Consider the following 21321-nt stretch of genomic DNA (forward strand, 5'->3'; position numbering starts at 1 on the left):
ACAACACACACACACACACACACACACACACACACACACACACACACACACACACACACACACACACACACACAAAAACATCAGTTTGCTTTTGAAATTGCAGAATTTCCTCTAGAACAAATGATTCTGCTAAAACTATGAGGGCAAGTCAAACAACTTTGATTTTTTTTTTACAAGTCATTTGTGTGTTTAATGATGATGATGATGATGATGATGATGATGATGACTTTAGAAGCAGTAGTGATTTAGAAAGGAGTTATGTGTTCTTTACTTCCAACCTAATGCAGTCTGGTTGAATCCCAACATTACAGAGCCGTTTTTTTTCCCCTTCAATTCCTCACCTTTCCCATGTCCTCGTTGTCAAACACTGGGTGTTTAGGTCGTGTCAGAGGAGAGGGAATCAGAGTCCTGTCCAGCGGTAACTCCGGATCATGTGTCACGAGGCCTGGTGAGGAGAGTGAGGACTGGATTAATACGATTCCTTTACAGCAGATGTTTTGTGTGTTCTGACTGATCAAGGGAGAAGAAAGAGAAACATACCCTGTCTTCTCAGCGTCTGATAGGCTTCACCGATCTTGGTTTCGTTGGGAAAAGCAACCGTCCAGCTGTACAGCATCTCTACAATCTTCAGCTTCACTTTCTCGGGTGCACTGTCACCCATGTACTGCAAAAAAGGGGTGATGATAAAGAGGGTGGATAGAAGGACACACAATCAGCCTACCTTTCATTAGCATATAGTCTAAACCCATGTGGAGATCGCTCACCTTTGGAGACACAACTTTAATCAGCTCATTCAAAAATCTGTATTTTCCGACTTCATTATGAAACCTTCTCCCGCAGTTCTTCATACATGCCTCCAATACCTGTACACCAAATATTTATGTGAATGACTGGTTCAGTAGATGAGAAAAAAAAAGAACTTCCTGTTGACGTTTATGTGCAGTATTTCTTACTGTCAGAGCCTGAAGTGCTTCCCATTCTTGTGGTGAGTGGATTTTGTGGACGAGCAGAGTTACCGCTATCTGAGGACTGCAAGAAGAAATTCCAGATGAAAAACTTTTCCTGAGCCAACTGCCTGGTTTTCAAAAAATGTTTTGTGAGTATTTCACAGACATACCCTTCCAGTTCCTTGTTGATCTGATCACAGAAGCCAATGATATACTCCCAGTCCTCCTGTCTGTTTGTTGGATGGGTGGCTTTATCTGTTGGAGAAAGACATTTACACTGTGTTGTGAAGAGCATGTTTGGAGGAGGAGCTGCCTCGGGAGAAGCAGGAAGGAGGAGGGGCTGGCGGTTATAAGAAGGATTGATTTCAGGTGCTAGCCCCTTTTGTCTACCTGCAGAAGAACCCTGGGCTCCTGGTCACAGTTGTTTGACTGAGTGTAATGTGAGTCCCTTTGTTGTTTAAACTTTAGACGATACCAATATTAGTTATGTTCAAGTTATGTTAGTAGTTGCTTATATTATGACACTCTTAGTTTATATATTTTTAATGGAATTAATACATGATTTATATTTTCTGTTTAATAGATAAAAAACAGCCATAATTGTAAGCCACCTACCTGTTACCTCTATAAATAACCTTGAAAGAGTGCAAATAAACCTGTAAAGACTGGAATTGAACTGCTACTTCTCCTGATGTCTCATTGTGCCCACACACACACACACACCCACAGTGTTCGTATTCACTGGAAACCAGTACCACCACCATCCTACTAGTAATATCCACCCTCATTAACACACTAACTAAACTGGTGTGTTTGAAGGGTACAGTATTATGCCGTAGTAAAAGTACCTAATTTTTTACTGTTTACTTTTTGTATTTATGTTAATGCATGTTTATGTTCAACTGTGCATTAACATGTACAGAAATTATTTTGCAATGTCTGTTTCATGTACAGCAGTAGTGATTAGTTGATTAATTGATCAGTTTAACTATTTCAAAGACTGATCATTTTAGTTATTATTTAAAAGATGTCAAATATTTGCTGTTTCTAACTTCTCAATGTGAGGATTTGATGCTTTTCATCTTCACACATGCCATGAAACTGAATATCTTCATATTTTTGACTGTTGGCTGGACAAAGACATGAATTCATCGCTTTGGTCTGTGAGAAATTATAACAGTATTTTTTCAGTCATTTTATAGAAAAAACCCACTATTTGATTAATCAAGAAAATAATTGGCAGATTAATCAATATTGAAAATAATTATAGTTACAGTCCTAGTTTTCTGCAGGGGTTGTATTTACTTCTTTTCACCTCAAAAATCAGTAAAATATGTAATTTGCCAAAATATTCTTATTCAATATGTTTCATTTTCTAATGTAAAGTATGTCAACTGTCAAATACATTTAGTAAAAAGTAGGTACAACCTTTCCCTCTGAAATGTAATGGAGTAAAACTGGAAATGGAAATATTAAAAAGTAAATCAAAATTGTACAGTCCTTAGTAAATGTACTTTGTTACTTTCCACTGATTACTGATATCATCCCACTGTCAATATGGATCCCTGTGAGTCTTGTGATCAACATGACTGTTGGGTCCCAACATGACAATGCAGTAATTGTTGACATCTTCCTCTTTTGTAATTACTGGTTTGGTGTCCATTGTGTTGACAGAGGAGCTCATTCATCACCCAGACCAATCTGTTCCTGCCCTGCACAAAGTATTGAGCTGTGTAGACGGACAGCTGTCTGTAAAGCTTCATGTCACTGCACAGTCACTGGTAAATGTGTCCCACACACAGTGTTTTATTAAAGCTCTCCACCCAGCCTGATACTTAATGCTGCAGACATTGGGTTGACAACCTCCACCAGCAGCCAAACAGCGCGCTGACAGCCTCTCTACAGACGATGCGCTGCCCTATCATCCGCAGCAACGTTATCTAGCTAATTTCACATGTTATTTAATTCATAAAATGGGATTAAACACTCACTGAGCCAAGATTCAAGCGACTCCCCTTCCTGGTACGCCATAGCACTTAAAAACATCGCGTGATGTCACCAACGTGTGCGCGAGAGTCCAAAATTGATGCTCGAAATTATTTACTAAATAATACAAAATATCTAACATTTGAAAAAGCCTAAAGTCGCGTTGATGTTGAAAATTAAAATATACTGAACGAAACACTGTCGGTTTTTTTTTTGTTTTTTTAAAAATACTTTTTATTTTATTTTTTTCCAAGGCATCTGCACGAAATACTAAACCGGGGTCCTAACTGACACTCACATTGTGAAGATGGCTGCCTCCCTGTCAGGATTATTAAAACCGTGGACACCAAGGTAAATATGACATTTATAAAGATATCAATTAACTACCTTTAAATATCTGTTTAATATTAATGTTAGACGTTTAACTCCTGCCATTCAGAATCAAAACTCTGATAATGTAACTTAACGCTTCGCGGTTTATTAGTTCTAAGAAACTAACCCTAACCCACAGCTGCAGAAAACTATTATTTACATTATTCAAAACAATGACATCCAATAATATCATAAGCGTCGGTCTGTTTTTTAATGAGCCGTCTAATAATTTAGTCAATTACGTGTATAATATAGCGACATTTTCCCATTACTTTAACAGTGCAGAGCATAATGTCTGCAGTAAGGTTAATCAATTAATCTGCCGATTATTTTCTTGATTAATCGATAACTTGTTTCGTAAAAAAAAGAGTCAGCCCAATGTAACATCTTTAAATCTTTTTGTTTTGTCCAAAAACCCAATAATATCCAGTTTGGTGTCATGCACAACAAAGAAATGAAAATGTTCACATTATATGCAGATATTTGATATTTCTAATTGAACAGTTACTAAACTGATAACTAGCTTCTAAACCAAAATATTTGTTGATACATTTTCTGCCAATAGAATAATCGATTAATGGTCTCCTCATTGCAGCATTGTTTTATCTATAAAATGTCACATTACAGCATAACTTGACCTTCACATGTTTCTAGAGGCTAAGGAGTCATCACATTTTCAGTCAAAACTCAAAGATAGACGTTTAAACAATCACTTATGAATCAGTTTATTGACTGGAATGGTTTCAAAACTCATTAGAGCATGTCAAAATTATTTTAATCAATCAATAATAAGATAATAATGGAATCAAAGGGAAAGGGATTCCCCCCTTCAGGGGTGCAACAATGATTTTCATCATTAATTAATTTGATTTTTGATTAATTGGCTAATCACTTTTAGTCTTTAGTCTGTAAAATGTGAGAAACGAGTGAAAAATACCCATCACAAACTCCCAGAGTCCAGGTGACAAATTGCTGGTTTAGTCCACACCAGAAGATATTCAGTTGCCAAATTGCCAATTCATTTTTTGCCAAGAGACTATTCATGAAACTTCCTTGTGTGTTCTTCGTCTGCAGAGTGTTCTTGGTAAGATGGAGCAGGTATAACCCGTACTATCTGGAGCCAGAGGTCAGGAAGGAGGTGTACAGCAGACCAGAGGCAGAGCTGACTGCTGAGGAGAAGGAACAGCGGCAGCTCAAAGTGCTTCGACCCATCAAAGCAGCAACCAGCGGAGTCACCAGCTCTGTTTTCAACGACCCAGACCTCAGGTAAAACAATCTCGGGTTACTGCGGGAGAGCAGCACTCATGGCACCTGTTTAGTCAAAGCTGATCATGTTTGTCTTTGCTTTTCAGTAAATTCATCAACATGATGATGAAACATGGAGACAAGATTTTGGCCAGGACGATCATGACACAAGTAAAACAAAAAAAACAAAAAACAGATCTTGACACTGTCTGGTCTCTGAAGTGAGGCTCAAAGATTTGCTGTTGGTCTAATAATATACTGCACTAATTGCTGCCGTTTCTCTTTATCCCAGACTCTGGAGAATATAAAGAGGAAACAGGTGGAAAAATACCACAAAGCTCCAGAGGGGGAGAAGGACAAGATTGAGTGCAACCCCTATACCATCTTTCACCAGGCTCTGGACAACTGTAAGCCTGTGGTTGGGCTGGCCAGCATACAGAAAGGTGGAAAGTTCTATCAGGTCAGTGATAAGTCACTGAAGTTTGTTCTTCAGAAAAAAGTTTGGCACAAATGTGGCAACAAAACATAAACATAAAGAAGTCTTAACTGTATTCTCCACCCACAGGTACCCATCCCTCTTACAGACAACAGACGTCGCTTCCTCGCCATGAAATGGATGATCACGGAGTGCAAGAACAACAAACACAGACGCACGCATATGTATGAAAAACTCTCCCAGGAACTGATGGCAGCCTCCATCAAGGAGGGCAACGTTATCAAGAAGAAATATGAGCTGCACAAGATGGCCGAATCCAACAGAGCATACGCCCATTACCGCTGGTGGTAGAAAGACCCCCCCTCCGGACTGAAACACTGTCAATTCAAATGTTCCCTCATTTTGACAGACTGGACAGATGCTGGTGGAAAATTCAGCGACACATTGTTTTACTGAAACTACAAATGTAAATAGTAAACACCATGAAAATGCTTTGGTGGAAGGACTATGCTGTAAAAAGTGCTGTTGAAGAAGTGAAATGTGTATAAACATGGCTTACTGTCACTTTTTGCACTGAGAAATTGTATCATGTACCATAAACAGTCGCACTCAGTTGTATCGTTAATCAAAACACAATAAACACATTGAACTGGATAAAGGAAAAACTTCCAGAGATTTATTGGAACAAATACATCTGCATTAAATGTACAACCCAACCATAAAAAATGGAACTGAGTGATGTAAAAATGTAGCAACATGGTAAGAAAATACAGAAACATATACTGCAGTCAGTAACATTGTTGAGCCCATTTCTGCTCTGAATGTAGTGACAAATACCAAAATGTATGTGTAAATCTTCAAATACTACTAGAAAAAAGGATTTTGGGACATATACAAAATTTCCTAAGTCCTGACCATTTTTTACAAATTGTATTTTATTCAAACCTTGAGAATTCTTTCTAGGAATTCAAGTTTCGCTGATTTGTCTGAATGCTGTGAAAGTAAACTTTATATAAAGCTTTACTTATTTACATTTTACAGGTACAGGTTTTCAAAATCAAGTCATTTCAAAGAGGTGTCACATTTTAACTACATGAAATTTGTCCTATGCTTGTGTCTGATTCCAAGGCACAGCTTTGGTTGTAGACCTCAGAGCTGTCACTGAAATAAACAATAAACAGATGTAACAACAGACTCCAAAGTAAAACTTGAGTTCAGCTACATAGCATTGCCAGTGCTGATGGAACCTGAATTCAAATGCAAAATACTTTTCCTCTAGTTTAATGCTCATGCGATGGGATATATGTAATGGGTGGAAATTAACTACTCTCCAAGCACCTTGACTACAAATTAAGAGTTTAAGCTCTGTCAAAATCAGCTGTTTCGGATGATCCTGTGCATGTTACATTGGCACAACTTGTTTACATATGAAACTTGTAAATCCAGAAATCAATTCAATATCTGACCTATTTATCTGTAGAAAAATTCAAATATGAAATCTAACCAAACTCTTGGTCTTTTATTTTTAAGTTGAGCTGCAACAAAAAAAGAAAGAAAGAAAAGAAAATCCCTGAATTAAGACAATGTTTTATCTGAGCTTCACATGTCGAGTGGCAAAGAAACAGTCACACAGGAATCCCACAGGAAAAATTAGGCAGAAAATTCCTCTGAACTGCAACTCAAACCTTTTGTAAAACTCAATTCTACAATAAAATATTAAACTAAATATTTAAAATATTTATCTTCAATTAATTAAAAAATTGGTCACACAACAATAAAAGGTAAAGCAAAGACCAAATCAGCTTGCATCTGACTGGAATGTCTTTTCCAACTCCTTTAGATTTGGTAAAAAATAAGTTGAAATGTTTTCTCAAAAGAGGAATGCTAGAAAGATTTTTTAAAAAAACATAAAAAATATCTTCAGCTTCTCTAGCTGTAATCAAACTTTAAAACAAACTCCTTTAAAACAAAGTGTTCCTGAATGTGGCTAAACCTCGCGAACTGAACTTCAGCTCCTTTGAACTATTGCACGTTTCACATCCACGGCACTATGTCTCAGTAATATTATCAAACGCAGGGAACAATCCAGCAAAATCAAAGTCTTGTTACACTATGAGCCGCCATCTTCACAAACCCTCCGCTGATTACCTGGAAGGGGTCGCTGTCCGTTGTGAAACTGCTGGTTTTAGACTTGGTGGCGACTAAGCAGAGGTGTCCAAGGTGCTTGAACGTTTCCTAATGCAGCTGCCAAAAAGCTGCTTGGCACCCTAGTCCTTGCAACTGTCCTAGTCCGCGATTTCACTGTAGTAGTACTTGTGGGCGGTGCTGCTGAGCATCCACCCTCCGGCCCTGAACTCCAGGATCTCTAGCAGCAGCAGACGGGCCATGGAGCTCAGGCCCTCCTGGAGCAGGAAGCCATCCCGCAGCAGGAAAAACAGCTCGTCCATCCGCTGGCCGTTCACCTTCTCCAGCTGCTCTCCGATGCGATGCAGCTGCAGCACCAGGCAGTCCACCTGCAGGGGGGGGTGGGGGTGGGGTGTGTGTGTGTGGGGGGGAATATTCCCTGTTGTCAAATGCTTTAATTACATGAAACTATTCTTTAACAAATATAATTTGAAAAAAGAACAAGGTTTCATGTTCAATGTAATTTCTCTAACTTCAGTAAGGTCTATCTATCCGCAAAGCAATCAGTGTTCAGAACGCAGACAGGGGAACCAATCAGATTCCTTGTCTTTACAGTGTCACTTCTCTGCTCTGTGACTGAGGTAAAAAGGGAGAGGAACTATCAGCAAATTGTGAGAAATCTCACAACTGTCAGCCCAATGTAATATTATGACTTTATTATAGACACTGTAAATAACATTGTTACAGATGCTAACTAAGTTGAACGTTGTTGTTTTTTTAAAAATCTGCTTTTAATTTGTTTTTTGTTGGGTAGTAAATGAATGTATTTTTATCAACTAAAAGTGTAAACAATGCTGGATGGGAACCACTTCAGCTTTGCAAAGGTTTGATGAGGAAGGAAACATTCCTAATGTTTGTTAGACCTCAAGGACACATACAATGTGTTTTAATGCGTTTAACACTGAATGTAAATAGTTTTTGTTTGTTGACAGGAAAATTCAACAGGGAACTTTTCAGATGGGGCAGATTTGTCAACTAGCATAATATCAATACCACTGTATTATTATAAGACTAGTGTAACATTGTCTATTAATGTATCGATCATTTTACCAAATCAAATGTAAATAACAAAAGGAGAAATAAACACAAGCTCTTCCTTACCTCTTCCTCATTCATTAGAGCATCTGGCTGAGCCAGTCTTATCAGACAGTCATACACAGGATGAACCAGGGCCACCATCGGCATGTTGTTCACCTAAATGTCAAGATGAACATAGAGAGTGTTTACAGCAGCTGATTGTTAATAATGTTAAAAAGAGCTCAACTCTCATTGAGGAAAGGCAACTGCATCAAGTCCTTGTTTATAATTTCCCTTTCACATAAGTAAAGAAGCGTCAGCTGTCAACACAAAGTTAACCCAAGTAAACTGACCTGGCTAAACAATATGCCATTGTAAAGGATGAAACCTGAGTCAGGTTCCAGTTGATGTGAAAATGTACTAGGGCCAAACCTTCCAAGCAAGGTGTTAAAGATAACACATTGATGAAGCACAGGTACAGTATTAGTGGTTATGAGAAGTTTTAGGAAATTTAAATCTGCTACACAAGATGTAATCAAAGACATCACAAGGTAACAGCTAAAAGAAAATTCCCACGAGTCATTTTAAAGATACTTTGATACAGAGCAATTTAACAATGCTGCTCTGAATTCATAATTAAAGCATGACAACATGATGAAGTCTGAAATATCTTCACGGAAAACAACAGTAAAGCTCGCTCTGACTCTTACTTTGAGGTAGTCAAAGATGTTACAGATGAATGTGACATAGCACACCCACTCCTGCAGCGAGCGCCCCCTGGTCTCCTCCCGGCCCTTGAACTCCTGCTGGAGTCGATTCAACAAGTTTCTCCTGAACACGTTTCCGTTGCTCTGCTTGGCCTCAGCCTGCATGACATAATCAAGAGAGAGAGAAACAGAGCAAGAGTCAGGTCAGATCATAGAGGGTGAAGTATGGACAAAAAGTCAGGAAACACAGTGATGTAGGTAAGCTGCCTTAAGAGCCTCCCGTTGCTCGAGTGTTAGGCATTGATAACGTAAGAGGATTAAGAATTTGGTTAACAAGACTCAATCAGATCTTAGTCTTGTTCTAGTTTCTTAAATCCTTCTGCCTCAATGGCACTCATTGTCTTAGCCAGTACACACTGCCTTGAACAAACTACAACATCTACTGTTTAACGTGATGGACGACCAGCCCCTCAAACTGCCATAAGTATCGACCTGCACAATGGTGTAGCAGATGCGTCCTGCCTCTTTGCTGAACACCTGGTCCTTCAAAGACTGATCCACGATGATGTTGGAAACCTTCTCCAGGTTCACTGAACCTGGATCTAAAGAGACAGAGATGTATTTACAAAAGGATTGTTGGAGATGTTCATCAAGCACACATTGGGTGCTGAAAACAGTAGCGTAAAATGCTGACCTTTCAAGGCTGTTTTCAGCAAAACCTGTGTGTCTAGGTCAAATGACTGGATCCTGTAGTCTTCAGTGGAGTTTTCCATTTTAGATGGCTGCACCCAAATTACACTTGAGAGCTGTCAAGCTGTGAATATCAAACAACACTTTTTACTTTAGCATTTTTATCAATGAAACACTTGACAGGTGTTTTCAAACAAAATGTGACCTTTCCCAAACACAGATTAAGGTTCTGCTTCAAGCTTGGGCACAAAATGCATTACAGACAGAGACCAAAGAACAATAACCACAAAATCCTGTACTGTCATCAAACTGGCGGCTCCCCACAGCTCATTCACTGAGGGATAGGAGGGATTACATGGGCAAACTCGGGTCAACTAAAAGGTCACTCAATACCCCTAATCAACAGATTTAACTGACAACACAAGAACAAAGTATGCCTTTACTTAGCGATATCTTAAATACCAGCTTGTTAGCCACAAACCCAATACAAGTAGTTAACTGAGGCTAACGTTAGCTAAACGTCAACTTGAGTAACGTTATTCGGTTTGTTGTCGGGTTAACGAGTAACTGTAACGTTAACACAGTTAAGTTGTCTTCTCGTGAACATACCGATAAATATCGTTAACTAACAGTGAATTAGCTAGCGTGTATGCCTCGCAGAAACCTAACGTTAATACGAGTTAGCGTCAAGTTTTATACCAATCTCACATTTATTTACAGTCGCCCGCCAAAAGAAAGAAACGGGAAAACTATATATTGAGCAAGTAGAAAAGACAGAGCTAATCAGTAACTTACATTTCGAGGATAAGGTGGGGAATTTTACCAATTTAACAGCAATTCTTCACATCTATGCTGGTCTCTCTGGGGTGGATGTAGACGTTACCCGACGCATTCTTTCAAAGCTCAAGTGTCAAGCCAAGATGAATCCCTGCCCTCGTCCACCTAATCAAAACAACGTAATCATGACCGAAAAGACGGCTGACGAGAATGTCCCTATTCTCGCACTCGCAACGCCTTTTCACACTTCTTCTGAGTATGAAACGTTTGTTTGTGAGGCAGTTGTATGCTGTTTTATCTCTGGGTAATCATACGCTTATAATCATGAGCATTCGGTGCCGACCAGTGGCCATAGAGCATAACTACACTACTTTTGATTGTTGAAGTATTATTTTGAAAGTGTACACTGCAAGTTTTTGTACGCTATTCTGCATACGACTTAAGGCTCATTTTCAGGTCTGTTTTTGTTCATTGTTGATTTATTTGTATAACACACCACCCATCTTTTCTTTGCCTGTCTGCGATACAGTTATGTTACCGGTGAAGAAGTGTTCATGTGTATTTTTTTCAGCCCTCTCTTGGTCATAGTGCGCAACTACATCACTGTTTTACATTATACCATTATTTTGAAGGTTCTACCCGGATGTATTATTATATCATTGTGCCTAATTTGATGTTGATGGTGTTGTGGCCGGCTGTGACCGCTAGAGGACAGCATGTTGTCTCCAGAGGGCAGTGTAGCTACATGGTATAAGTTCACTGCATTTCTTTATTCGTTTCCCCCTATTTAGTATTGCTAAAGCAGCACATTATCTCAGTGATATAATGAGTATAAAAATTAATTAAAACCTTAAAATGAAAGAGAGAGAGACAGACTGGGGCTAAGTCAAACATGCTGCTAGATAATTATCCTCAAATATATGTACACCTGATAGTATATAATCATATTATAAAAACAAAACTTAGGATTTCCTGTAGGCTACATAATTTACCCTTTCATTTGACTTTCCCTCTGAGTTACTTAGATTTTTAATATGCTGATGTGTCTAGTCGATGCTAGCAGGGTTATCAGTCTGCCATCTAGTGATTACAGCGAGCAACTACAACTGCACCGGCATAAATATAGACACAATAACCTAATAAGACTTCCGGTCAATACATTAAAAACAAGTGTTTTAAAACAAAACAAACAACAATGATTAGAATAGCCTAAATTAAAAAAAAAAAACATAAACAAGAATGAATACATAAAACCCCAAGAAAATTATCTCCAACTTGATATAGCCATTGTGCAGGTAGAGTGCAGAAGATATTGATTGTGGTTTGTTTTATTTTGTTTTGTTTGTTTATTTTTTGAAAACATTATTTTTGTAGTAATAGGCTATAATTTACTGGTGGACATTAAATTTTGCCAAAATGACAAAAGATTTATTCATAAAATAGTACTGTTTTGGTTCAAGCTACAGACATCAAACCAAACAGGTAGAATTGAAAAATCAACAAAAAATATTATCACAAATAGAGGCTCCAGAACAAGTGTAGAGCTTTTCCACCATCAATTACAACAATTAGTATTTACTTATTCTCTGCAAACAGTGTTTTTGTTGGATAGGCTATCATTGACAGAGTGGTTAGAAACACACATCTCTGGATTTGTTTATAATCAAGTAGCTTGATGAAAAGGTCAAAACTAGAAGTTTGAGCAATGACTTTGAACATGACCATTAGAGGCGGTATTTGTCAAGCCACACTCAATATCACACTGATACTTCCGGTAGCGACATTCAAAATAAGTTTAAAATTTCGACAGCGTGGTGGGCGTGCTGTGAATATAAACAGACGGTTGGTGGTGATGCCGTTAAAATCTTGCCGAGATATTTCTTCTTTGACAGGAGTAGTTACTTTCTATCTAACCCGGAAGTAATATTTGCAGTCCATGGCGTGCGATGGGAGTCTGATATTATCCAGATAATGTTGAATTGTGTTAGTCCAGGCCCAGTCCTGTTGTGTAGTTGTATTTATGACGCAATTTTACTACAAGGTAAGAACTTGATTCTCTGTCGCAGCGCTGAGCCTCGGGACAAACTAAATAGCTGCTCTGTTGTTTTTAACATAGCTTATGTCTCAAGGTCCCAATGTTAGCGTGTCCTCTACATGCTGTAGCTGCTACTTTATCTGGTCTTTATAACATTTCATGCTTATTTCTATTAATATTATATCATATTATTCTTGACAATTCCATTTTTGTCTATATATGAATGTTTTGACAATATTGGTGTCAACTACAGTATTTGAAACGTTCATCAAGAATGTTGTGCCACTAACTTCTGCACAGCCTCGTAAAAAAAACACGTGAATGAATGAAATTGATAATATACTGTGTCATGCCTACACTGACTGGGCTTACAAGACACGACAAATTCACATATAATCAGGATCCAGAGCTCTGGTTTTTACATTTTGTAACCTGACAGCTGTTCACTTTGCAGATCAAGATTTTATGATCATTTTGTAAAATATTAATTGGCACTGATAAAACTACCCAGCAGTATATAAAGCAGGGCACATCAGCTCTATATTGACCTGCTGCAACATTAAAATTATGTTCCAATAACATATTTTATATATAATAAAGAAACTCTCTGAAAGGGACCATTGTGCATTATGAGTACATTTTGTTGCTAATACTTAAGACTTTTAATTAAGTCATATCAATTTTAAATGCAGGACTTTAACTTGTAATGGACGCTTTTACATTGTTGTATTTCTACTTTTACCTAAGCAAAGGCTTAGAATACTTCTTACACCACTGATGTATAAAATTGGAGAAATCAGAATAAATACTAATTAAATAATTTGTTAACTTCAACACATGAAAACTGAAGTACCATTCTTCTCTTTGTCATTTGTACACTTTAACATTTCGGGGATTTGCCACTGAATAAAAGCTTACATTAACATTACAGCATAAATGATTCTTTATCTCTGTCTTCAGTGTTAACGGGACCCTGAGGTTGTGGAGACATGGTGGGGTATGACCCTGGGGCTCAGGGCACAGCTCTCTCCCCAGAGGAGGCAGCTCTGGCTGGATCAGCTGCTGGGATGGTCACACGAGCCCTCATTAGCCCGTTTGACGTCCTTAAAATCAGATTTCAGGTAACGATGTAACTGTTTACTTTCTCTTTGTGGAAGTGGTTGCGATTCACCTCTGCAAGGAGAGAGCTCAGTGAGGATTCATGCAGACTTTGAATGTGTTTGAATGAAAGCAAAATGCAGTGCATCACCACCTGTGACCACATCTAATAATGATATTTCATAGTGTTTAGTGTTAATAGATTGCAGCAGATGATGAAACAGTTCTCTCAAATACTTTACCTAGTGATAGTTGTGCTCCAAACTCCTAAAAATTAGATGTACACAGAAAATGTAGTTGTAGCTCAAAACTTTGACAAAGTGTAGGCAATACGATGTATATATATATATATATATATATATATAATTATATTCCATGGTCTGATATGGAAAACAGACTTGCCACATATTATATTGTAGCTCTTTCATCAGTGGTTGGTTGGTTTACCATCCATGCTCGAAATGTCTCATCTTAGCAACTGAATAATCATCAAAAGTTATGTTGAAAATGCCATTAATGGTGTTTGCATTGTATGTAGAGGTAGGTTGGTAGAGGTAGACAAGTGACCCACACAAGTAGTAACAGTCTACTTCAATACAAGTTTTCTTTGCAGGAGCGATTGTTTGCAACACAACTGTAATAACTGTGGAAAGCTCTAATGCTGTGTTGACAATCCTGTATGTTCATCAGTATCTCTCTCCCCCACCAGCTGCAGATTGAGCGAGTGTCATCACAGAGGCCAGAGGGGAAGTACTCAGGGTTATTTCAGGCAGCTCGCTGCATTCATTCAGAGGAGGGACTCTCTGCTTTCTGGAAAGGGCACATCCCGGCACAGCTCCTCTCCATCGGCTTCGGGGCCGTCCAGGTGGAGTCTTTAAACTGCATGCTCACACAAACAATCAAACTCAACAAAACTCTCCTAATAACACGATCCCCGTTATTAACAAGATGTGCTTATTTGCGTATGTGTGCTTTGCAGTTTGCCAGTTTTGAGTGTCTGACTGAGGTGGTCCACAAGTCGACACCATATGACAGCCAGACGGCAGGAGTTCATTTTATATGTGGCGGCTTGGCTGCCTGCTCTGCTACAGTGGTTTGCCAGCCTCTGGACACACTGCGCACACGCTTTGCAGCTCAGGGAGAGCCCAAGGTAGGACACGCCACTGCTGATGCAGTGCAGCTGTCAGAACCTTATCTAGGATTTTATTATCGAAATCATAGGTTTTACGACTGATTTGATGAGTTGATTTTATTAAAAAAAACACTTGGCGCTCTGTTCAGTTCAATGCAAGGCACTGAGATGACAGCATTGTAAGTGTTGGTGGGACAGACTGATTTTCCCTAAGACCTTGTATCTCTTTGGCCATGTCTTTCTGTGCACCTAATGAAAGTTAGTAAAGAAAATGTTGTGTGGTCCAGTTTACCTTTGCTGGAGACAACTACCCACATTTCATTTTTTTCATATCATTTGAGAAGCCTAAGTGACTCAGTGGGTATGTTTTTGCTCCCATGTATGGTCAGTGATTTAGACAAACTTAAAAACAGGGGTTCTGATGCTTATTGTGGGGGATCAACAGGCTGTGCATTAAATTATTAAAAAGCATTTAATTCAGTGTCCTCAAAGAAGGCCCTTACAAGGTCTTTAAAAGTCTTAAGTTTAAGTAACAAAAGACTTAAATATTTTCCCTTGTCCTCTTTAGACAGTAATGTTTGCTTTAAAATGTCTTTTCATCCGACTGTGGGCTGTCAGGAGACGTTACACACCTATAACCTGGGATCATTGTGACAGTGGATTGTGCGCGCAGGAGGCTGATCAGCCCTTTTCAGCAAAACCTTAAATGAACAAATCATTTGTAATTGGTTAATCCATCCATCAATTTTATGCTGCTTATCTATGTCCAGGGAGCATTAATTAATTCGTTTTTTACTGCTGGGATGTACTGACAAAAATTAGATATTGCCCAGTATGTAATGTTGTGATTCCTAGTGCTGAAACCATGCGATAATACCTCATTTGTCTTCTCAGGTGTACAGGAACCTGCGACATGCTGTGTCTGCCATGTGCCGCTCAGAGGGAGTGCTGACTTTTTACCGCGGCCTGTGTCCAACACTTATGGCGGTTTTTCCTTACGCTGGGTTGCAGTTCTTTTTCTACAATGTCTTCAAGAAGCTGTTGGCTCCACCGCCCAACGCTGGAAAGTCAGGAGGTCAGTGGAGCTCAAGTTTCTGGTCCTGCACATTAGAGCACACATATGCAGTACTCACATTTTGATGTTCTTCAAGTAGGCCTGAGAAGCCTGGTCTGTGGCAGTGGAGCTGGGATGATCAGCAAAACAATCACGTACCCCTTTGACCTCTTCAAGAAGAGACTGCAGGTGGGGGGGTTTGAGACAGCCAGAGTTCACTTTGGACAGGTAAGCTCCTCTACAGCATCTTTCACGTTTTTGGAGCACATATTTTGAGTCTAATGTTTAATCCTTCTAATGTGATCTCTTGTGTCTGATGTGCAGGTGCGGAGTTATAGAGGCCTGGTGGACTGCATGGTTCAAATAGCCAAAGAGGAGGGCGTCCGAGGCTTCTTTAAAGGCCTCTCGCCCAGCCTTGTGAAGGCTGCGCTGTCAACAGGCTTCACTTTTTTTTGGTATGAATTTTTCCTCAATGCCATGCGTAACCTCAAGGAGAGAGAGAGAGAACAAAAGACCTCACCAAAGACCTAGAAGAAAGATAATGAAGAAAAAAAAAGAAACAATGGCAAAATCACGCACATATGCTTTGTTCTTTACACTTAACAAACGTATCAACTGGTCGATATTTGGTGGTGGCTGTATTGTGTTTACATATAAGGATTGGAAAACGTAACATCATTTTACTTTACTTTTTTTGTGCTGTCATTACACCTGTTGTTGTATAAGCATTGAATTTATTTTAAATGTATTTAATATTTTGTCCTGGGATTTTTAAGGTTTATGGATGCTGGCTTTTAAAAGATACAGTAAATGTCATATTAACATTTTTTGCTCATACTGAACTTTGCACATTTTAAGCTCTGATTTTTATTAACAAGTCAACTTTGTTATTGTTGACTCACATTTTCTTGACAGTCACCTCTGGGGTTGTGTGTGTTATTGTGCAAAGACATGATGAACATTTAATATTGACTATATTCTGTATTGTGGTGGACAAGAGTATTCTCTTGATTATAGGCCAAATGCACTGCTAAATAAGAGTTTGTGCCGATGTGTCTGTGTCCAACACTGTTACATATAGGTAATTATTTTTAAAATAAACGTTTTAATTTTTATAAAGACTTAGCTCTGTGTTGTCTAATCTATTTGAATTAATGTTTTTGCGTGGACTTGTGCTGCAATATGAGAATACTAGTGTGTTTAAAGCTACTATATATACACCTTTCGTAAAACAGGTGTGTGTCGCACTGAAGTAAAAGTCATGTGACTCAAGTCCACACCTGCAGTGGATACTATAGTTCATCCTTCATTACTGTATAATTAATAATGTACTGTAAGACAAAACATGCACAGGATTATCCTTCTAAAACTTTGGTAAAAGTGCATTATGACTTGCTTAGCACGGGAAACCCAAAGTTTAGTTTGCCTGCATTGCCCTGGAACTTGAGAGGCAAAGCTCCTCAGGAATGCAATTATATTAAATATCACAGTTGTATAGTAGAGCTCAATTTTAGGCATACCATGTTTTTTTTTATGTTTGTGTGTTGTACATTTGTAGACATAAGCTTTTGTTCTGGAGAAAAAAATGCAGGAAGTTTTATTCTTGCTAGAAAATACAACACCAGGCTAGAAGTCAATTATGAAGTAAAAATTTTATTTTTATAAAGCCGAATCGTAACAGAAGTTATCTTGGGGTATTTTTCATTTAAAACATGTCTAAATCTACTCATACTACAGAGGACCAACATTCCCCCATGTGCATGTACATGACAACAAGGAAAAACTTTCTTTTAACAGGAAGAAACCTTGAGCAGAATCTGGCTGAGGGTGGGCAGATGTCTGATGTTTTAAAACATTTTAAACAGTTTTGCAAATGCTTGCCATTTGCTTGTCATTAGATTTGGCCGCGGCCCACAGGTTACTATACTCTCATCACCCTTTGTCTGAAACGGCTCTTTAAGACCCGCCTCCCTGCTCCGAAACTGACCAATCAGAGCACACTGGGCTCTGATTGGTCAGTTTAAGAACGGGCTTCCACTTCCACTCAGGTCTTACTTTCCAGCATCTGTAAACAAATGTCTGTGGCTATTACAATGGCGTCGGTTCTGTTTTATCAGTTTGACCCAGAGTTCGATCTTGAACAAGAAGATGACAGACCCAATCCACCATTGCAATCTAGAATGGAGCAGGAAAACAAACATAGCCACTGCTGGCCGTCAGAAGGAGGAAAAGGCAGAAATGTGGAGATGAGTGCACTGAAAATGAAATCATTCCACAGTCAGCAGTGGACTTCACATGACAATATTCATAACTTGGAATACTTTTATGAAAACCTGTCTGATTTTTTTCTTATCTGTGGACTCTCACGGACTAAAGGATTATAAATAATCGAGGAAGGGATAGCCAACTGGACTTCACCAAAGGTAAGGATTGCAACCTACTCCGTCTTGCTGGTTTATGCTGATAAATCTGAATTAGTTATACTTTTGTGCTCATAGTATCTGACAAATGTTGCTATCGCTAGCTGGCTTACTGCCAGCTTTGCCGTGGAGCATATCACTGCAATGCTAGCATGGGCTAATGGTTACGTGGCTGGCTTGTTTTATGTTGGCTTTTGAGCATACCACTGCAATGCTAGCATGGGCTAATGGTTGTGGCTGGCTGGTTTTCATGTACACAGGGCAACTACACAGTTGTGCATCTTGTTGTGTCTTTACTGGCTGCTCTCACAGGGCTTCATAACACATTGCTGAGAACAAGAAGATGTCAGATGTGGCAGACGAAGTATTTGATTTGGTCTAAGATGCTGGTTGTAGTGTGATATGCAGTGGCCGTGAATTTCATATACGGAACTAGTACAATCTGAATTTAAAAAGACTACAAGAGTAGTACTTGACACGCTAACATGATATGTTGGTGTGGAAGTAAAACAATGCTTCATTATCCTCCCAAAAAAAAGAGATAACTTATGAAATTAGCAAATGTTTTTACTTAAGTTATTGTGATAACTTTATTGATGCTACCTGTGTGTTTTTTATACTAAATATTCACAAGCCATATGTTGTATCATGACAGTAGCATGAGACATGCAACTATTTATATAAAAATACAAAACCATTAACACTACAGGCACCTAAAGTGGTCTCCTCGGCATTTTTCTGTCTTTGAACATGCAAGTGTCAATATGCAATAAATTTTAAAGGTGGTTCTGTATCCACTTATGGCTAACTGTGGCACTGGAAATGAGACTCTCAAATGTACAGTATGTCCAGCTCCACAATGATGATCTACATTTATAAAACAGAAATGGGCGTACACACAGATTTATACATCTGAAAGAATTGTGTACATATTTCTGTCCTTATCCTGAATCTATACAATTTTATTAATCTGGCCCTAAGTCCTTCAAACTAGTCTTACAAATAAGAATATCTAGTAGCCTATGTATGAGCACTTCACCATCTCTAAAATTTTAATAAATACTTTTGGCATAATCATATTAACTACCTTGAGTTAAGAGTTTTACTTACTTACTTATTATTGTTGATTTCATTCAAACAAATGGTTTAACAAAGTTACCATACACAATTATGGATACAACAGTATTTAATTAAATTAATTTCACTGAATACAAAACCCATCAACAGTATGACTACAAACGATACAGCTGAAATGAATAAAATGACATACAAACCACTTTACCAGTCTGTAGAAACTCAGTTAAAACACAACATCAAATATGAGGCAGAGATAACGAAACATTTAATTCACAAATATTAAAAAGCAGCCTCTGCGGTCAAAATCATGCAATTAGATAAGTCATTTACAGACATCATGGCTGACAGAACTCACTATAATAAATAAACACTTAAAGAAGATAGAGACCTGAAGAAAGCCATGTTCTTTAACATACACAAGCCATTTCATAGCAGCAGCATCACTGGATATGATATTCTTTTTGAAGCACTGACATTTTACTGGTTATTTGATGTCCATACTGTACTGTATATACAAGAATACAACAATCACCTTACATCTGACTGTGAAAACCATAATACTCAACTGATACAGTGGCCAAAAAGAATCTGTCAGTCCCCACCACATATATAGATATGTCAAACCACAAGCTCCAGTCAACAAGGCCAGAGACTCCGATCTCTAAAGGTAAAGTGGAAAAAACTAATTCTGTACATGTAAAGTTTATGTGCAGTGACTGAATCTCAACATATCTTGTCAACACACCCTGAGTTTGGATGAAAACAAGGTGATGTTTCGCGGGATAAAATATTTTCAGGAATGTATGCTACACTCAATCTGACTAATTGGACTCCATACTGTCTGATGCATGGTGCTGGCTGGCTGTTTTCTGAGGAGGAGAGAAGAATGAGTAGCCTCCAGCTGCTTTTGTTAGACTCTCAAAGGGACGCACTATACCTTCAGACCTCGCAGGACTTTTTGCTGTGGTGATCAGACTGCCTGTCGGTACCTGTAAAGGTAGCCTGAGAGCTGTTGGCTTTGCTGTAACACCGGCGAGTCTGCTGAGGGGGCTGGGGTCGCCAGGACCGTGAAAAGTCACCTTCACTTCAGCTGGTTGAGGGGGTATTGTGGGATGTGCTGGGGAGGCATCCTCCACTGATCCACAGGTTGAGGGCGTTCACCAGTGGTATAGCCGTGCTCTCATTCTGGCTGTGGACTGGAGTTCCAGGAGAAAAAGCTTGGCAGCTTGAAGACTGAATCCCTGCGGCCTGGATCAGGCAGGGTCAAGGTTTCTGGAGCTGACTTCTTCCTGGGACGCTCCTTTGGCACTGACAAGAACTCGGGGGCTTCAGTGGACAGAGGAGTGGATGGGGCGCTGTTAGGACCACTGCGGGTGCTGGATGGTAGGGGGTTCTCGGAGATGGAGATGGCAGGGGGGAAGGAGCCAATCTTTAGGTTGGTGGCTTCCTGTGTGGTTCGTTCATACTCTCTTACTTCCTCCATGGTCATTTCTGTTGGGATGGAGGAATTACAGACTTAGGAAAGAGAACTGTTTAGTTTGTGAGGCTGAGTAGGTTCATAATTGAATTCTACAGAAAGCAGTGAAACATTGTCCAATATCTCATGATTAACATGAAAATAGTTGATTGTTTAAGAAATGAAATGTAGATTGGTCATGATTATACTATTTAACAGTCCAGTTATTGTTATTTAAGTTCAATGAAAAGTAAGAGCAGGAAGTATGATGATATCACTGAAAATAGCTCAAATGTGGACATTCGTAGGTGTCTAAGTCTATTCTTTGTCAGGTCAGAGATTGTCCTAGAACAGTGATTCCCAGGGTTACTTCTGTTAATATATATTTGTGTTGGTGACGGGAAAAATAATTCTGATCTTAAGAATATTTACAAAAACCAGTAAGTTGCCCATCAACCTCAGTCAGCTGTAAGTGGTTGAGACAGTTCAATAAAAATAATGGATAAATGGTTGAAATAGAAAATTAAAAGTAATGTATTAATAATTGAAACATCTAAATAAACACCTAATGGATAAACAGGTTAGAACGGGTTTCATTTGAAGTAGTAGCATTTGAAGTAGTTAGCTAAAAGTGATGGATAAAAGTTGAAACATTCAGCTTCTGCTTCTGCAAGTGGCAGTAGAGACA

General features: G+C 38.8%; 5 protein-coding genes across 8 annotated transcripts in view; 2 read left to right on the forward strand and 3 right to left on the reverse strand.

Moving 5' to 3' along the window:
* Positions 1 to 2981, reverse strand: part of gga3 (golgi associated, gamma adaptin ear containing, ARF binding protein 3) — a 9493-nt gene extending 6512 nt beyond the window's left edge. The window contains exons 1-6 of one of the 2 annotated variants that reach the window (XM_022752338.1): positions 2939 to 2981; positions 1118 to 1202; positions 954 to 1029; positions 765 to 863; positions 541 to 664; positions 342 to 445 (exon numbers count right to left, since the gene is read on the reverse strand). In XM_022752338.1, coding sequence (XP_022608059.1) covers positions 342 to 445; positions 541 to 664; positions 765 to 863; positions 954 to 1029; positions 1118 to 1202; positions 2939 to 2978 — 528 coding nt within the window. In that variant the 5' untranslated portion in view covers positions 2979 to 2981. The remainder of the gene's footprint in view (positions 1 to 341; positions 446 to 540; positions 665 to 764; positions 864 to 953; positions 1030 to 1117; positions 1203 to 2938) is intronic. The other variant, XM_022752337.1, reaches the window with a different exon arrangement.
* Positions 2982 to 3189: 208 nt separating this feature from the next.
* Positions 3190 to 5627, forward strand: mrps7 (mitochondrial ribosomal protein S7). The gene is made up of 5 exons (XM_022752339.1): positions 3190 to 3284; positions 4380 to 4571; positions 4658 to 4721; positions 4843 to 5010; positions 5116 to 5627. The coding sequence occupies exons 1-5, from the start codon at positions 3241 to 3243 to the stop codon at positions 5335 to 5337; spliced, it is 690 nt and encodes a 229-aa protein (XP_022608060.1). The 5' UTR covers positions 3190 to 3240; the 3' UTR covers positions 5338 to 5627.
* Positions 5628 to 5771: 144 nt separating this feature from the next.
* mif4gd (MIF4G domain containing) lies at positions 5772 to 10599 on the reverse strand. 2 transcript variants are annotated; one of them, XM_022752341.1, is made up of 6 exons: positions 10408 to 10599; positions 9589 to 9708; positions 9387 to 9496; positions 8898 to 9053; positions 8272 to 8364; positions 5772 to 7499 (listed from the first exon to the last, which is right to left on the reverse strand). In XM_022752341.1, exons 2-6 carry the CDS (start codon positions 9665 to 9667, stop codon positions 7272 to 7274), a joined length of 666 nt encoding a protein of 221 aa, XP_022608062.1. In that variant the 5' UTR covers positions 9668 to 9708; positions 10408 to 10599; the 3' UTR covers positions 5772 to 7271. The 2 variants fall into 2 exon arrangements, with proteins under 2 accessions (XP_022608062.1, XP_022608061.1); XM_022752340.1 differs by having other exon boundaries at positions 10380 to 10599.
* A 1670-nt stretch (positions 10600 to 12269) lies between these two features.
* slc25a19 (solute carrier family 25 member 19) lies at positions 12270 to 16801 on the forward strand. 2 transcript variants are annotated; one of them, XM_022752574.1, is made up of 7 exons: positions 12270 to 12402; positions 13357 to 13517; positions 14204 to 14359; positions 14474 to 14644; positions 15521 to 15701; positions 15778 to 15908; positions 16005 to 16801. In XM_022752574.1, the coding sequence occupies exons 2-7, from the start codon at positions 13386 to 13388 to the stop codon at positions 16209 to 16211; spliced, it is 978 nt and encodes a 325-aa protein (XP_022608295.1). In that variant the 5' UTR covers positions 12270 to 12402; positions 13357 to 13385; the 3' UTR covers positions 16212 to 16801. The 2 variants fall into 2 exon arrangements, with proteins under 2 accessions (XP_022608295.1, XP_022608296.1); XM_022752575.1 differs by having other exon boundaries at positions 15781 to 15908.
* A 2506-nt stretch (positions 16802 to 19307) lies between these two features.
* The window catches only part of LOC111227081 (cytoplasmic phosphatidylinositol transfer protein 1-like), a 47202-nt gene continuing 45188 nt past the window's right edge, over positions 19308 to 21321 (reverse strand). Inside the window, exon 9 of the mRNA XM_022752469.1 lies at positions 19308 to 20668. Coding sequence (XP_022608190.1) covers positions 20358 to 20668 — 311 coding nt within the window. The 3' untranslated portion in view covers positions 19308 to 20357. The remainder of the gene's footprint in view (positions 20669 to 21321) is intronic.

This window comes from Seriola dumerili, unplaced genomic scaffold, assembly GCF_002260705.1.
Source record: "Seriola dumerili isolate Sdu_G_001 unplaced genomic scaffold, Sdu_1.0 BDQW01000169.1, whole genome shotgun sequence".
In the NCBI taxonomy this organism is placed as follows: Eukaryota; Metazoa; Chordata; class Actinopteri; order Carangiformes; family Carangidae; genus Seriola; species Seriola dumerili.